This window comes from Nomascus leucogenys, chromosome 10, assembly GCF_006542625.1.
Source record: "Nomascus leucogenys isolate Asia chromosome 10, Asia_NLE_v1, whole genome shotgun sequence".
Classification (NCBI taxonomy): Eukaryota; Metazoa; Chordata; class Mammalia; order Primates; family Hylobatidae; genus Nomascus; species Nomascus leucogenys.
The window spans coordinates 48,905,728-48,923,479 of NC_044390.1; the positions used below are offsets into that span (position 1 = coordinate 48,905,728).

Here is a 17,752-nt window from a genome sequence, read left to right on the forward strand (position 1 = left end):
GGTGGTACTACACCTATAGTCCTAGCTACTTGGTAGGCTGACATGGGAGGATTGCTTGAGGCCAGAATTTCCAGGCTGTGGTGTCCTGATTGTGCCTCTGAATAGCCATTGCACTCTAGCCTGGGCAACATAGTAAGACCCCATCTTTTATAAAAAAGAAAAAATAAATACTATTAAACCTTTGAATGGTATTTTATAAAGATTTATAGCATATACAGATAAGCTGCAGCACACTGGAGGGTCTAAGCACACTACATTAAAACTAGAATCTGCCCTGAAACTTTCAGGTCACATCACATATTATTATTTTTATATTACCACTGGATTGTCATGTGGTTTGGCATTATGAAAATATCTCTCAATACATTTATTTAACAAATAAGAAAATTTATCAGCAAATAAAAAATAAATAAATAAATAAATAAAATTCACACACACACACAAAAGGATCATTATAGTTTATAAGAAACATACCACGGAACCTAATACAAGTAGGTAACCAATAACTAATAGTTTTTCTTTGTGACCCCAAACATGCTAAAATGCTAGCAAGTAATGCTGATATGAATGGCAAATGTCCTCCATCAGCTTTTGTTTAAAATGATTGCCAGTGACGAGCAGTTCCGATGGTAAAAGTAGGCAGGAAGAACCCTTCAACACCTGAAAATGAGCAGTCTGCTTCTAGTGGCTTCAAGAGTTGTTACAGTCCCATGTTTTAATAGTAATACTGCATTTACTTTAAATGCATCTGCAGCAATATTGGGGGAAAATAAAAATAGAAAAGAAACAGAAAATTATGTCTAAAATCTAAAAATTTAAACTATTGTTTTAAAACCCTTACAGAGTTCACAGCTATCAGTCCACACACTAAAAAAGATATTTATGTGTGGGCAAGAAGTCTTCACTTTGGAGTGGTTTTTATACCTGTTTACATTTAAAAAGACAGAAGAGTGTATGAGAGTTGTTGCACTGCAAAGGTCCCATTTTTTTCCTGTGGAGTGCAATCCTAGTTGTCCACAAGCCTCTCAACTTTGAGATCTTTCCTCTTTTGAAAATACTAACTTTTCTAGTTGTTGGGCAGGAGAGGTAATATTTTCCAGTCTTTTTTGATGAGGGGTTCAGATGATATAGCCCCTCACTTCTTCCTTCAAGAGATAATGGCTTTAGAGCGCTGAAAATTAATGAAATTATCAGCCCTGAAGGACCTTCTCATGGTAGCACTATAAAAGATTTTGGCGTCTTCCATCCTTGAAATAGCCTAAGAAAGTAAATGAAACAGAAAAGAGGTACAATTTTAAAAAGGGCTCCAACCTTTTAACAAGCACCATTGATGATAAGCCACACATGCAGACACTCCTTTAGATAGTTCACAGTTACAACTACTTTGGCTGAGGTTCACACTGCCAGGTTCCTGGGATGCTACTCCCTGCCACCTCACTAAGGTAAATTCCTTTAAGGGCTATGATTAGATTGCTGGAGCAAAGGAAAATTTATAGTTTATTAATCTATTCAGATTCTACCCAATCTGCAGTAGTTATTATATCCTCAAAGCAAATTTGAATGAAGCAGATGTGTGCTGGAGTGCACTGGAACATCAAAGAGGTCGAACGACTAAAGCAGCAAAAGGCAGAAACTGGCACATTAATTATGGTAGAAGGTATATTATTCTAAAGTACTTTTAAGGTACCACAAAAAGTACTAATTGTAAATATGCACCCATTTCAGTTGTAACTTTGCTCACAACTGAAACCAGAAGTCGCAAACCATAAATATTGCTTTGTCCCCCAAAAGTTACCATTTCCAGTAAAACCCATGTACTTCTTGCATCCAGTACCTGAGACACTCATACCTTATACAGACTAAGTGTAGGTCTCTTGGCTTAAGCACTAATGCTTTGCTTAACAAACTTATGGGACTGGCCGCACTGTAATATATACAATACAAAATGACATAAATTTGCAAACTAAGCAATAAAAAACAGGCAAAAGTGGTAAGTGCATTATATATGCAGATATCATTTAAAATGGAATTGCAAGAAATTATTCATGTATGCTTACTTGAAAGGGCAAAGATTCAAAAAGAATACCACTAAGAATGAATTAAATTTGGTTAAAAATATTCTGAATTATGGTCACAGAAGAGATCTATAATTTTTAAATAATGTGGATTCTTGTATAAACCATAAATGATACAGGAAATAAGATACCAAAAGGTTAATAAGCTCTTCAGTACTTAAGTTAATTTTGGAGCTTTTCATTTTTCTCATCACTACTTAATCTAATCTAGTCACATATGTTGGCTTTGGTGGTTGACAGAAAACCGCCCTTAATGACTTTATCACCTTACTTCCAGGTTCTGTGCCCTTTCTTTGTTGAGAAGATAAACTGGCAAATGCAAGCTATTGTCCTTTGCCAAGGATCGAAGATCAAAATAGTACTTGGCATAAACACTTCCAGAAACTTTGACGTTATAGTCAATTAGCTGCAAAAACTGTCTTTCAAGCTCATTCCTGTGGGAGGAGAAACACAACAAAACCAACATGGGACAATGTTAGAACACTGGGCTATCTTCATAAACATTATTCTGATGTAAGAAATGTGACAAAGCAGTTATAAGTTCTAGTTCTATTAGAACACATGAAAAAGCACACACTGGAGAGAAACTCTGTATGTGTAATAAATATGGGAAAGCCTGAAATTTTCTCAGTTCTCTTTGAAAACTTAGAAAAACTCACACTGGGGAGAAAGCATAAATGTAAAAATGTGATAATAAACTTGATTTTCCCACTTGCTTTTAAAGACATTTTAGGATTTAAAATGGAGAAGAACCAGAAAATTTTAAGAAACATGGTAAAGGCTTCAGTTTTTGTCATTTCTCTTTGAAAACATAAAAGGGTTCAATGAAGAAAAGCCTTATAAATACAAACATATGGTAGTGTTCTACTCGTTCCAGTTCCACCTGAAGACAAGAAAAAACTCATTTCTGAGGTAAAACCTATGAATGTACAGAATGTCAGAATGCCTTAGTTGATATTCACTCAAAGACCCATGATATTACATGCTGTAGATGGACCTTATAAATATAAAAAAGCACCCTGAATTGGAACCCCAGTAGTTTACAAAATACCAGAAAGTTTTCAGTTTTAACATTTTTTTCAAAAGCTATGTGAAAACTCCCACTAGAAAATAATTCTATAGATGTTGCTAAAATGAAAAGTCTGATGCCAACTGATTATTTTATAATCCTCAAAAATGCACATAAATTTTATATGACTTTTAAATATTTTGTGTTTCTCAGTGGCTCCTTGTTACAGAATGTCTCTGCACTTTATATTTTCACTTCTTTTGCAAGAAAACATTAGGGTGAGAATTTTGTAGATACCCTTCAAACAATACTACAGAAGTTTAGTTCATGTACTAAACATGTAGTGGTTTTTTCTGTTGTCATTTAATAAAATTTATTTCTATTCATTTAAAAATATAATTCTGAGCTATTAGGATGTCTCTAAATTCTGTTTCCAAACAAATAAAGGCTACCCAGTTGGATTCCTATGCTAATGTCCAAACAAGGCACAGTCGCTTGCAGTCCCTTCTGCATCCAGCACCCTGAGTCTGGGATGAGAAGAAAGGTGACCACCTCTTATGCATATGTGCTGCTGACTCGGGGCTCATTCTTGAGAGTTCCTTTAGTACAGGTACACAGCTCAGACTCCATGCTCACTCACGAGGCCCCACAATAGTGATCAGATGACAGGAATGATGAATGCCATTTATTAGCTCTGAAGAACTTCCAGACATTTTCACAAGGATAACAAAAAGAGGCTTACTGAAGTCAAAAAGCACCAACAAAGCCGGGCGCGGTGGCTCACGCCTGTAATCCCAGCACTTTGGGAGTCCGAGGTGGCCGGATCACGAGGTCAGGAGATCAAGACCATCCTGCCTAACACAGTGAAACCCCGTCTCTACTAAAAATACAAAAAAATTAGCCGGGCCTAGTGGCTTGCGCCTGTAGTCCCAGCTACTCGGGAGGCTGAGGCAGGCGAATGGCGTGAACCCGGGAGGCGGAGCTTGCAGTGAGCCGAGATTGCGCCACTGCACTCCAGCCTGGGTGACAGAGCCAGACTCCGTCTCAAAAAAAAAATAAAGGCACCAACAAAAGCCATGGGCAGATCACCATGGCAACAAATGGATCCATGGAGAGCCACCCCGTTATTTCTGAGGAGGAAAAGCGCTAAAACAACAAGGATTGGTCCTAAATACATACATATGCTACATTTGATGGGAAAGGGAATCCCCTCCCTCTGCTTCAGTGCATGAGGTTATGTCAAAGGGCATAATGCCATTTTCTACTCACCTTGAAATTACGAAGGTGAGAAACTGTCACTAGACAGGGCAGGAATACTCTTTAAACATTGGAAGGCGGAAAGATTAAAGAGAGACATCTTGGTTAGACTAAACTCACTTTATGATATGACTTCTGGCAGGGCACTGGGCTTACACACTCAGTGTTTCTCCTGAGCTGAAAATAAAACCCCAAGGTGCTCAGCTTCTGTCACCCACGGCCAGAACAGAATGGGGGGGATGAGTTGAAGGCACTGGGAGAGATAAAGGCTGAGAGCAGCCTTCTGTCACATGATCATAACAGCTGCCCTCGCCTATTTTTTTTTTTTTAAGAAACAGGGTCTCAGTCTTGTCACTCAGGCTAAAGTGCAGTGACATGATCCTAGCTAACACCAGCCTCAAACTCCCAGGCTCAAGCAATCCATTTACCTAAGCCTTTCAAGTCACTGGGACTACAGGCTTATGCCATTGAGCTGGGCTAATTTAAAGGAAAAATTCAATTAAAGACAGGGTCTTTGTTGCCCAAGCTGGTCTCAAACTTCTGTGCTCAAGTAATCCTCTTACCTTGGCCTCCAAAAGTGCTGGAATTATAGGTGTGAACCAGTGTACCTGGCTTCTTGTTAAATGTTTAAACAAATGAATATAAAATAATATAGAACCACTTTCACAGTAATCCCTGTAAAGACTTAATTGTATAAAAACAATCAATACCTCAACAACATACTTAGTTTCTCGGTTTTAAAGTTTTAATATCTTATCCACTGGCTAAGTCAACAAATGTTTGATGTTCCTGGAAGAGCAGTTAAAATATGAGCAGAGATGTAGTTTTCTCATTTGTTTAACTGAAAACCCATCTGAAACTATTTCCAACATCAATTTTCTGTTCATATGACCATAAGGCTATAGAAATGTAAATCAGACAATGTTTTAATAATCAGCCAATCAGGACTTTTGTATTTATTTCTTTTATATTATCTCACATTTTTCCACGAACACATTTTGACTGTGTAGAAATACAATATTTTATTAAATTATTACACCTACTAATAGAGGTTTAGTTACTGAAGATAAGCATATGCCTACAGGATATGGATCTTCTTAGTTTTTTTTGTTTGTTTTTTTAAATGACTGAATAGCATACCCTTTACAGGCACAGCAAATTTTCTTAAGCGCAGCTGCTCAGTTTAACGATATTTTGAAGGAAAATATATTCCAACAAGACATGAAGATGTTGAGGAGTTTTAAGAAAAACCTGATAGACACTCATTTTTAAGTGGTCCAATTTACAGTCAAAACAAGATTATTATGCATAATCAACAGCAGGGAGACAAGGTAAATGTATATTAAACACTTCGTTGTAATGCTTTCCAATTTCCAAAGATCATAAACAAAAGCAGCCTTTTCAGAGCATAGCTTCTGGTGCTTCCACATTCACAAACAGCATTGTGTAGAACTGGTTTTCTTACAGCAGGCCTCTGACACCACTGCTCCTGGAGCTCACATCTGTGGGAACTTGCACATTCCCTGACCTTGTAACTAGAACTAGAGCTCAGCCAGCTTAGTTGCAAGTTTTGGGAATAATTTAGCTGCAATTATAGCAGAGCTAAGTGTTCATAATTACAAATTTTATTTCCTTTGAGAAATCAGTCTGCAGACTGATGACAGTAGTGATCAAAGTCAGTTTAGTGTCTGCAACTTTCAAAGTACTTCTGTTTCAAATTCATTTTCTGCCACATCTTTTGCTAAAATGGCTACTAGCAACATCATCATCATCGCTCGTTTATACTATCAGCAAAGTGGTCATTTTCACCAACAGCCATTTCAACAGCAACCAACAGTCACTAGTCTTTTGTTAGTCACAACATCCTCACTTCAGTTGTATATACGCAGTGTAGTAATTCTGAATGATAGCCTTTTTTGGGGGTGGGGGGCGGGGGACAAAGTCTTGCTCTGTCACCCAGGCTGGAGCGCAGTGGCGAGGTCTTGGCTCACTGCAAGCTCCGCCTCCTGGGTTCACGCCATTCTCCTTCCTCAGCCTCCCAAGTAGCTGGGACTACAGGTGCCCACCACCATGCCCGGCTAATTTTTTGTATTTTTAGTAAAGATGGGATTTGACTGTGTTAGCCAGGATGGTCTCGATCTCCTGACCCCATGATCCGCCGCCTCAGCCTCCCAAAGTGCTGGGATTACAGGCGTAAGCCACTGAGCCCAGCTGAATGATAGTCTTTTTTAAAAATTGTGCATACATTATAGCTTTATATATTCATTGGGTATACAGGATATTTTGATACAGGCCAATGATGTGTACTAATCCTACCAAGGTAAATGAAGTATCCATCACACATTTATCCTTTGTGTTACAAATAATCTAATTATAATCTTTTCATTATTGTTAAATGTACAATTAAATAATTACTGACTATAGTCACCCTGTTGTGCTATCAAATACTAGATCTTATTCTAAATACATTTTTGTACCCATTAACAATTACTTCCTACTCTCCATCCCCCATACTACCTTTACCAGCCTCTGGTAACAATTCTTCTACTCTCTATCTGCACAAGTAAAATTGTTTCAACATTTAGCTCCCACAAAAAGTGATAACATGGGAAGTTTGTCTTTCTGTGCCTGGGTTATTTCACTTAACATAATGAGTTAATACTCCATTTCATTATACTCCATTTTCATCCATGTTGTTGTTGCAAATAACAGAATCTCATTATTTTTTAAGGCTGAATAGTATTCCATTGTGTACATGTACCTTTTCTTTATCCACTCACCTGTTGATGGACACTCGGGATGCTTCTAAATCTCAGCTATTGTAAATAGTGCTGAAACATACATGAGAGTGCAGGTATCTCTGATATACTGATTTCCTTTCTTTTGTGTATATACCCAGCAGTGGGATTGCTGGATCATATTGTAGCTCTATTTTTAGTTTTGAGGACCCCCAAACTGTTCTCCATAGGGGTTGTACTAATTTACATTCCCACTAACAGTGTACGAGGGTTCCCTTTTCCCCATATCCTTGCCAGAGTTTGTTATTGCATGTCTTTTGGATAAAAGTAATTCTAAGTGAGGTGAGATGGATCTCTCACTGTAGTGTTGGTTTGAATTTCTCTGATGATTAATAATGTTGAGTATCTTTTCATATATCTGTTTGCCATTTGTATGTATCTTTTAAAGTTTTGAAACAGAGCCTCACTCTACTACCCAGGTTGGAGAGTGGCACAATCACAGCTCACCACAGCATTGACCTCCAGAGCTCAGGTAATTTTCCCATCTAGGCCTCCCTTGTAGCAGGAACCAGAAGCATTTGCCATCAGCAGCTAATGTGTCTTCTTTTGAGAGACGTCTATTCAGATCTTTTGCCCATTTTTAAATCAGATTATTAGTTTTTTTCCTACAGAATTGCTTGCACTTCTCATATATTCTGGTAATTAATCCCTTGACAGATAGTTTGCAAATATCTTTTCCCAGTCTGTGAGTTGTCTGTTCACTTTGTTGTTTCCTTTGCTGTGCATAAGCTTTTTAACTTGATGTGACTTCATTTACCCATTTTTGTTTTGGTTGCCTGTGCTTATGGAGTATTAAAAAATCTTTTTCCAGTCCAATGTCTTCAAGAATATTCCTAATCTCTTATTTCAGTTTCATAGTTTGAGGTCTTAAATTTAAATCTTCAATGCATTTTGATTTGATTTTTGTGTAAGATGAGAAAAACTAGTTTCATTCTTCTGCATATGGATATCCAGTTTTCCCAGCACCATTTATTGAAGAGACCATCCTTTCCCCATTGTGTATTATTGGCATCTTTGTTGAAAGTGAGTTCACTGTGGACATATGGATTTGTTTCTGAGTTCTCTCTTCTGTCTCATTGGTCTATGTGTCTGTTCTCATGCCAGTGCCATGCTGTTCTGGTTACTATAGTTGTAGAGTATCATTTGAAGTCAAACAATGTGACTCCTTCTGTTTTGTTTTTTTCGTTTTTTCCTGAGAATAGCTGTGAATATTCTGTGTCTTTTGTGGTTCCATATAAATTTTAGGATTGTCTTTTCTATTTCTATGTCTGTGAAGAATGTCATTGGTTCTTGCAGATATGTAGAGGTAGCACATTAGTGATCTTGGATTTGATCTGGAAGAATTCTCTGCATTAGCAGCCAGAGACTCATTTCTTCTCTTACTTTCCCCCAAACAAAAAGAGTCTCTCTGTGCTGAGCTTCCTGGAGTTCGAAGATGAATGATACAAGCACCCCTGTGGCCACTACATCTGGGACAGCACTGGGTCTGATCTGAAGCCCACATAGCACTCTGACTGCCCAAGGCTCCTACTGTAACAACTCCCTGGCTGCCAGCTACTTTGCTCTAAGCCCCAAGGCTCTACAATTAGCAGGTAGTGAAGCCAGAGAGCCTTCTGTCCCTGGGGTTATAAACCTTAGAAATCCACCTGGTGCTGTATTTTATTGTGACTGAGCTGGCACTAAAACCATCAAACACCTTTCCACTCTTCCCTCCCCATTACCCAGGCAGAGTAGTCTGTCCCCATGTTCACCAGCATCACAATCCCCTGGGGTGTACTGCCAGGTCACCACTGATGTTCACTAAGGCCCAAGGGGTCTCAGTCAGCTTGTGGTGAATGCTGCCTGACCTAGAACTCACTCTTCAGGGCACTAGGCTCCCCTTTGGCCCAGGGTAAGCCCAGAGATGCCATCCAAGAGCCAAGGCCTGAATCAGGGACCCCAACAGCCCACTTGGTGCTTTTCTCCACTGTGGCTGCTCTGGTGTCTAAGCTCAAGACAAAGTCCTCTGTACTCTTCCCTCAGATTTTCTCAAGTAGAAGTTGTCTCTCCTCATAGCCACCACAGTTGGGAATGTGCTGGGTCACACGTGAAGCCAGCAGATCTCTGAGGCTCACTAAAGACCCATGACATGTACTACCTGCTTACCACTGCTGATTATTCAAGTCCAAGAGCTCTTTAGTCAGAAAGTGACGAATCCTGCCCTTACTGAGTCCTTCCCTTCAAGGCAGCAGGTTCCCTTCTGGCCCAGGGTTTGTCTAGAGGTATTATCCAAAAGCTAGGACCCAAAATGGGAGCCTTATGACTCTGACGAGTGCCCTCTCCTACTGTGGCTGAGCTAGTATCCAAGTTGCAAGACAAAGTCCTCTTTTCTCTTCTCAAGCAGAAGAAAGAGGTCTCTGTCAGAGCTATGAGCTACACTGCCTAGGATTGAAGGAGGGGTGGTACAGCACTCCCTGAGCTGCCCCATCTGCTGTCTCTCTAGGTCACACGCCCCCCAAATACACTGGCTCCAAGCCCAGCACAGCACTCAAACTTGCCTAAGAGTTGCAGTCCTTGTGGCCTAGACAGTCTTTCAAGTTTATTAAGGACCCCAGTGTACTTTATCCTACAGCAGTGAGGCTTTCCACAACTCAGTTTTCAGCCAGTGGGATGGGTGATTCCCTTCAGGCTAGGGCTAGAAATGCTCCATCCGTGGGTGGGCACTGGCTGAGTTCAGCCCAGTTTTGCTTTTTGCGATGACAACGCAGCACTGAGTTCAATGCAAAGTCTCACACTGCTGTGCTCTCCCTCCCCCAAGCATACAGATTCTCTTCTTGTCACATGGCCAATGCCAGGACATAAGGGAGGGCTGGCATCAGCAACTGAAGACTGACTTTCCTACCGTGTTCACTGCCTTTTTCAGTGATACAAAATTTAAACCAGGTACTATAATTATTTAGCCATTTTTAGTTCTAATAAAGGTGTTTTTTATTTAGATAATTACTCAATTTGTTATTCCTATGAGGAGAACAATTTTCAATTGGCAGAGACTTCTAATCAGCCATCAAGCTCCACCTTTGTGATCACATACATTCTGGATGACAGTCTTATCTGGAGTAGTGGGCAAATGTAAAAAAACAAACTCTTGCCACTGCCTGTCATGATCTTGATCTTCATATGCTGCTCAATGACAGCAACAGGTGTTCCTTTATATTTTCCTAAGTGCCACCCATATAGCTATTCTCACTGTCCTGTGGACATTGCTAGAATGTTTGCTGGAAATGCCTCCCTAGCTCACCCTGCTTACAAGCTCCAAGGCTCTTCCCTTTACAACAGTCGTAAGGCCAGACTGGAAGAAAGCCCCCATGAAGCCCATGTTTCAGTATCATGTTGGCACCGTCTATGAGCAACCCCATGACTCAGCAAGATTTCTCGCACTCTCCTTGGTAACTCAAGTCCCACAGATTGCTACTGTGGTTGTATGAGTGCCCCAGGAGCCTCTTGAGTGTGGTGGGCATTGTGTGATGCCTCGGCAATTTTTTGCATACTGCCTTAAGGAAACACTGGAGCTGCAAACTCACCAACCCAATTTCTAAACACATGCAACACTCTTAATGGAGAGGGCACAGGGATCTGTGGCTATTCTGCATCTCAAGGTTTCTATAAAAAACAGACATTTAAATAAAAGGGAGAAAACATCAGCAAAAGCAAATACACAGTGTGTGACTGAGGCTGAGGCTATAACTTCTCCATAGTCCAGAGGCCCTAGACTTTAAGAGTGGCCAATTATTTCAACAGCCAGACATGTGTCCCTTAAAAAGACACTGGAACTTACAGACAGCTTCTAAAAAGCCATAAAGATATTTACTGTACCGTGCTGTTCTGGTAGTGCACTTGTGAAGTATTTGCCAAAAACCACCAGAAAAATACTTTTCCATGTTTGAGCAGAGCAGATTATTACAACAGTAACTCACCAAGACCTACCCATTAACAGTAAAAACATATGAACTTTTATACTAAAGCTGGATAGAGAGAAGTAGGTGGTTTTATGTGTTTTCCTTATCTGCACACTGTAGCCTTTAAAAATATGTCTTAAAGTGTTACATTTATGGGAGCAAATAAGATAATGAAAATGGTTAGAAAGTTCACAAAAACCTTAGAAACTCACATGTCTTCAATGCTAGTGTTCCCAAAGAGCCTGCAGTATTCCCCATTCCATATAGTCACATCTTCCCAAACTTTGGAGGCGAGAAGAATGGCTCCCATGACAATCCTCTTCCAGTTGGTTGGGCAAAGGTCTATCTCCGCATAACTTAAGAGTCTTTCTATGTAAATCTGCAAAATAGAGCACTGGCCTTTGATTAAGTTCACTTTAAGTGCTGTGATAAGAACTCTTTTGAATGACAGATTTCTTCTGGTTTTGACCAGAAAGTGTCTTTTATTCTTACGCTCTACATACTTTGCTTGGTCAGGCAAAGCAAGAGACCACATTACAATCATAGGTCAGATACTTCTGCTGCCTACTCTGCTTATGGGAATTTCCAGCCCAATTTCAGTGACAAGAATGCCTGCATATGTCAGCCAAGGCCACCATGAGGAGAGGCAGTGTCATCATCTTCACACTCATAAAAGGCAGCAAACACTAAGGACCAGTGTGGATTAAAGTTGTTTAGGAAATACTCAAGTGCGTACCAAATGTAATGTCTCATACCCAGCTGGGAGGTAGATAGAAATTCTACAGGTATGTCAAGCTTGAATATGTAAAACCCATGTGATAGTGAGCAAACGTTAATCTCCTTTTCACAAAAACTAACCCCTTTGTGGTGCTAGCTTAAAAAACTGCTGGTCAAGAGAGCCTCCCAGTGGCCGCTGTGCAAAGCAGCATGGCAGGTGCAGGTCTCAGGGGTTGTAAAACATTCCCAATAGTCAGTTGCTTGATAAAAAACACATGTGTATAAAAGAATGATCCTCCTCTCAGCCCCTATTTTCCCATCTTCATGATCACTTCATGAAAATTTATTCTCTCTTACATCCTGCAACTTAGTCAATTCTGTTGGTTTAAAAGTGGAAACAGCTGCCAGTTTCTGCATCCCTGGGATTCCTCTAAGCCTGCTGAGTAGTTTGTGAGACAATCTCATGAACTAGCATGTGTTTGATAGTTTACATCTATCAAACATCTGCTTTACAAAGAATTGGGCAAAGTAAACAGCTGAGTAAAGATTAAAGGTGAGCTGTGAGGAGGTGTTACCTCAGAGGGTGCTCTGCAGAAGAGTATGTCTGCAAGCTACCTGAACTCTTTATGTCAAAACAAAGGGAAAAAGTTTATTTTATACGAGTTTATTTCCTGTCTGAAGGTTATGATCATCAGCTCAGATGTAGAAGTGTTCTCCAAACTTGCCTGTTTTCAAAAACAAATGGCTATTGAGCATGACATGTTTTACAGAGATTCTGCTCCCTTTCCCCCAAACTGAAAAGTCTCAAGTATTTTGAGAATGAACCTCACTCTTTGTATAGGAATCAGAGAGCACTGAAACAACACTAGCAAGCCCTTAACTTCCAGTTGCCTTACTGCTAAGCCGCTGACCTGCTGACACTCACTCATCAGTGTTTTCCCTCCTGGGTCAGTGTGACACGGAATTCTTTTTCCCCACTGATGCCAACTTTTCTCAGTGCAGTTGATCCCATCCCACTTTTGCAGAACACTGTTCCTACAATCACCTCTTTGAAGATTTTATGCCTCTCTACTAGCAATTTTCCCCAATCTAACTGTGTTTCCTTTGTTCCCATCTCACTCCCCACTACTCCTCCAGCTGTGTCATCTCATTGGTGCTCACAGCACCATGCCCTCATGCCAGCTCCTCATCTTCCATCTCTCCTTAATGTACACTGCCTGCCCCACTGACATTACTCTTCCAACACTTCTCTTGCCTAGGTTTCTGGTGCCCTCACACTTACAAACTGGAAGTCTCCAGCCCAACAACCAACTCCCCAAGCCTTTTCTAATCTTGTACAAGACACTGCCATCTGCCTAGCTGCTGGGGCCAAATACCTGCATTTGAGTTACCCTTCTGCAATGTCTCCAATGCCTGTTATGTCTGCCTTCACTGGTAGTCTGCCTGGGTCGATTATGAGCCACAATCTCTCATTGCTCACCTGTATCACTCTAATTGCTTTTTGGCCCTCTTCTCTGCCTCCAGTCTTCCTCCCAACCATGGCCTACTTTCCTGAAAGCAGTCACCATAACCTCTTTATTAACAGCACTCACTTTCCTGCTCAAGATCTGCATGAGTCCCCTATCAAACTGGAATAAAACCTTAACATCTTCCTATGGCCTGAAGCCAAAAGGCCCTGTGAGCTGTGGCCTTGCCTGTGTGGCCTTATCTCCACTGCTTCCCTTATTCCTCACTCTGACCACACTGGTCACTTTGCTGTTTGTTCTGTGAACACATGTGAAACACATTCCTGTCTCTGCTGCCTGTAATGCCAGCACTCCTTCCCTTCGTTGCTTTGGTCAGGTCACTGTTCAAATGTTGGCTCTCTAGAGAGACTCTTCCTTATCATTCTATCTAAAGTACTGAGCACCCCAACACTCTGAATCCCTTTATCCTGCTTCCTCTTCCTGCTATTTGACACTACCTGAAAAATTACTTGTGTCTCACTAGAACATAAGCTCATAAAGGCAAGAACTGTGTTCAACCTGTCCTCCCTTCTACCCCAGCACTTAGAAGAGTGACACAGAGTCAGCATCCAGTGTTTATGGAATGAGTCACTTCTCAGCAGCATTCAGCACTGTGACCACAGCCTCTTTTAACTCTTTTATTACCCTTTCCTGCTTTTCCTCCTCCCACTGTAGTAGCTACTCCCCTGGGGGCTTGTCTTTTACTCACTATAAGTGGTCACAGACCTATTGTCTCTCAATTTTCTTTATCTTTTTTAGGACAGGGCCTAACTTTATTGCCCAAGCTGCAGTGCAGTGGCATGATCATGATTCGCTGCAGTCTCCACCTCCTGGTTCAAGTAATCTCCCTGCCTCAGTCTACCATGTACCTGGGGCCACAGGCATGTGCCATAATGACTGGCTAATTTCCTTATTTTTGTAGAGATGGGGCCTCACCTTATTGCAGAGGCTATTCTTGAACTCCTAAGCTCAAGCAATCCTCTTGTCATGGCCTCCCACAGTGCTGGGATTACAAGGCTGAACCACCACACCTGGCTTCATTTTTTCTTTTCTTAAGATATGGGTTCTCACCATGTGGCCTAGGCTGGACTCAAATTACTGGGCTCAAGTAATCCTCCCCAACTCAGCCTCGCAAGTAGCTGGGACTAAAAGTATGAACCCACCATGCCTGGCTTGTCCAATTTTATTCTACACACTTACTCTGCATTTGAACAGCTGCTATTACACTTCATTCTGCATCTCCACCACAAATCCATGCTCTAGTCCCGTATATCCAAATGATGACTAGACACTGCTACTCTGCTGTCTAAAAGGCACATCTGGCTTAGCCTGAGTACAAAACTCTCCCTTTTCCAATCCAGCTTTCCCCCCAGCATCATCTATCTCTCTAAATCTGGAAGCACCACTCCTGCTTCCCTCCAGCATATGCTAAGAGTTCCAAATGACCTGCAGCTCCTCGAAAAGGCCTGTGTCTGGTCCAGCACCCATTGAGGGCTTTGACTCAAGTACACGTCAGAAGCTTTCTCTCCTAAACTCTAATTGAATGGTAAATAAGTAAGTATTGACCTAAGTATTCTTTCCTTCCCAGCCATGCAGTTGACTTTCCTCTATAGGTTGGCTGTGAAGAGGGGTAAAACAATTTCAACAATTTGAATAGACTTTATTATTCAAAATGATATTTGTACAACAGGAATTCTGTAGGGATGATGTAAATGTAGGGAAACAGCTATGGCTTGGAAGACTAACGAGCAAAGTTTGTGTCCCAGGCCTACTGGAACCACATTCCTGGGCAATTTCATGAGCAGGCACAAGTGATCAGCAGGGGTAGATTAAGACTCATGGCCCGAGGAACAAAGACGACAGGGCAGCAGCTGTCAATCACAGCCTGCATGAGAACTGCCTGAGGAATGCAGCCTGGGACTCAACTCAGAGCTCCACTGGAATCCATCTCTGCCCATGAACCGGATGGTTTTGTTACTGCTCCCCATCCCAACACCTCCACCTGCCTTGCATGTGTGCACACTGCATATGCACTGATGTGTGGGGGGAAATCAGAAATCTCTCCCGCTGCTTTTAATAGCAATGGTTCTATTATGAAAAACGCAATGGCAACATTTTAAGCTGTAATGATGATTCAACTCGAATGTGTGTATTTACTTCGCTTTCATAAGTTTCTCTTAAAGTTTGGATAATAATTTCAGAAGCCAACTTTTTTTTTTTTTTTGAGACAGAGTTTTGCTCTGTCACCCAGGCTGGAGTGCAATGAGGAGATCTTGGTTCACTGCAACCTCTGCCTCCCAGATTCAAGCGATTCTCCTGCCTCAGCCTCCTGAGTAGCTGGGATTACAGGCATCCACCACCACGCCTGGCTAATTTTTACAATTTTAGTAGAGATGGTTTTTTGCCATGTTGGCCAGGCTGGTCTCAAACTCCTGACCTCAGGTGACCTACCCATCTCAGCCTCCCGCAAAGTGTTGAAATTACAGATGTGAGCTATCACGCCCAGCCCAGAAGCCAACTTTTATTTAAAAACAGCACCATACCCTGTGTACAAGTACCAACTTCTAAAAATGCTTTATAAATAAGAAATATCTTACCAAAGTTACTATTGCAAATTCAGCTGTTAGGTTTGTGGCTTTAAAAAGAACACGGACAAATCTGTAAATAAACTTGTGTTCAGGAACATACTCAAAGTATTCCTTTGGCATCTTTTCTTGCTGAAAGAAGAAAGTAAGTGATGTAAGTATCCATTGGGAAAAAAATGAAGTATTCTTAAGACAGCAGTATACATACTTGTGCCTATGTGTCACTTAGAACAATTTGGATTGGGGAGATGTCTTTTAGTTTCTAAAATATGAACAGTGTAATCTTAAGATACTATAATGATTCAATACTCATCAACATTCAGTGAAAAAATTGGGCTCAAGCTCAGAAAATTTTTATGTTCCTTTCTACTCTTTTTCCCACAGAATTCTATAAAAATGTAAACTACTTTTAGGCTTTAAAGTCTTACTTACTGACAATAATTCATTCTTCTCTGCAACAAACTTTGAAAAAACACATTTAGTTTTCTGTAACCATAAGGCTCTAAGGCTGCACTATTCAATACAATGGTCACTAGCCACATGTGGCTATTATGTACCTGAGGAAGTACTTCTTTTAATTTGTACACCATTTATTTAAATTTACATTTTTTTATTTCTATTTACAGAAATCATGTATATGTGTTAAAGGCATTTACAAAAATGCATATTATTTGATGCTACTGACAATTATCTTTTTAAAAGATAAATTTTCTGTTATTTGGATTATATATTTACTCTCATTAGCTCACTAATTAACCAATGCTGCAGGTCATTTCTTATTCCAGCACATCCTTTTTATAACACTTCTTAAATAAGACGATTAGATGCAACGTGGCATGGGGAAGAAGACTTAAAAATGTCTTTGACTTCAGCGTGAAACAAACACAAGTCTATGAGAAAAATATGGCCTCAATAAAAGTGACACTTACAGTGAGTGGATGTAATTGCTCATCAAATATATCAAGGGATTTATCTGCATCTCTATAAAGTAAAAATGTGCATTTAAGAAATTAATTCAGAAATGATTAATATCTCAGTAACATATCTGTTTAGTAAAATAATGCCTCCTTTGTGTTTTGCTGTTTTGCTTCACCAAGGCAAACCGTTTTACAAATCCTTCTCCTGGAGCCTGACCTTCGGAGGGTCTCCTGGACTCTTCTTACTCAGCACATCAAGTACTGTCAAGTCTTTTATTACAGTTACCAGTCAGGATTGCCAGTAAGTACTGACCCTCCCTAACAGGCCATGGTAATGAACCTGTTATATTTTTACTCCTCTAACCTGACATTGGAACACAAGAATGTTTTAGAAAGCAGTAGTAATGGGCAATAAAGTCTTTAGAACTTTAATAAATGTGAATATGGCCGGGCGCGGCAGCTCACGCCTGTAATTCCAGCACTTTGAGAGGCCAAGGCAGGCGGATCACGAGATCAGGAGATCGAGACCATCCTACCCAACATAGTGAAACACCGTCTCTACGACAAATTAAAAAAAAAAATTGGCTGGGCATGATGGCACACGCCTGTAGTCCTAGCTACTCAGGAGGCTGAGACAGGAGAATTGCTTGAACGCAGGAGGCAGAGGTTGCAGTGAGCCAAGATAGTGCCACTGCACTGCAGCCTGGGCGACAGAGCGAGACTCCGTCTCAAAAAATAAATAAATAAATAAAAAAAATAAAATAAAATAAAATAAAATAAATAAATAAATGTGAATGCGATTCAGATTTCCTAGTCTTTTTCTCTTAATAATTACTAATTAAAAAGTATTAATAATATAATAATGACTATCAATTACTGATAATAGTATAATTATTCTCTTTATCATTTTCTCTGTATTAGATTCTCATGATATATTTATTTATTTTAAGTTTG

At 40.3% G+C, this 17,752-nt stretch overlaps 1 protein-coding gene across 1 annotated transcript in view; it reads right to left on the reverse strand.

The window, feature by feature from the left end:
- Positions 1-1,147: 1,147 nt before the first annotated feature.
- LOC100586098 (cyclin-Y-like protein 2) overlaps positions 1,148-17,752 on the reverse strand; it is a 51,740-nt gene continuing 35,135 nt past the window's right edge. Inside the window, exons 6-10 of the mRNA XM_012499976.1 lie at positions 16,811-16,862; positions 15,894-16,013; positions 11,287-11,453; positions 2,347-2,509; positions 1,148-1,258 (exon numbers count right to left, since the gene is read on the reverse strand). Coding sequence (XP_012355430.1) covers positions 1,148-1,258; positions 2,347-2,509; positions 11,287-11,453; positions 15,894-16,013; positions 16,811-16,862 — 613 coding nt within the window. The remainder of the gene's footprint in view (positions 1,259-2,346; positions 2,510-11,286; positions 11,454-15,893; positions 16,014-16,810; positions 16,863-17,752) is intronic.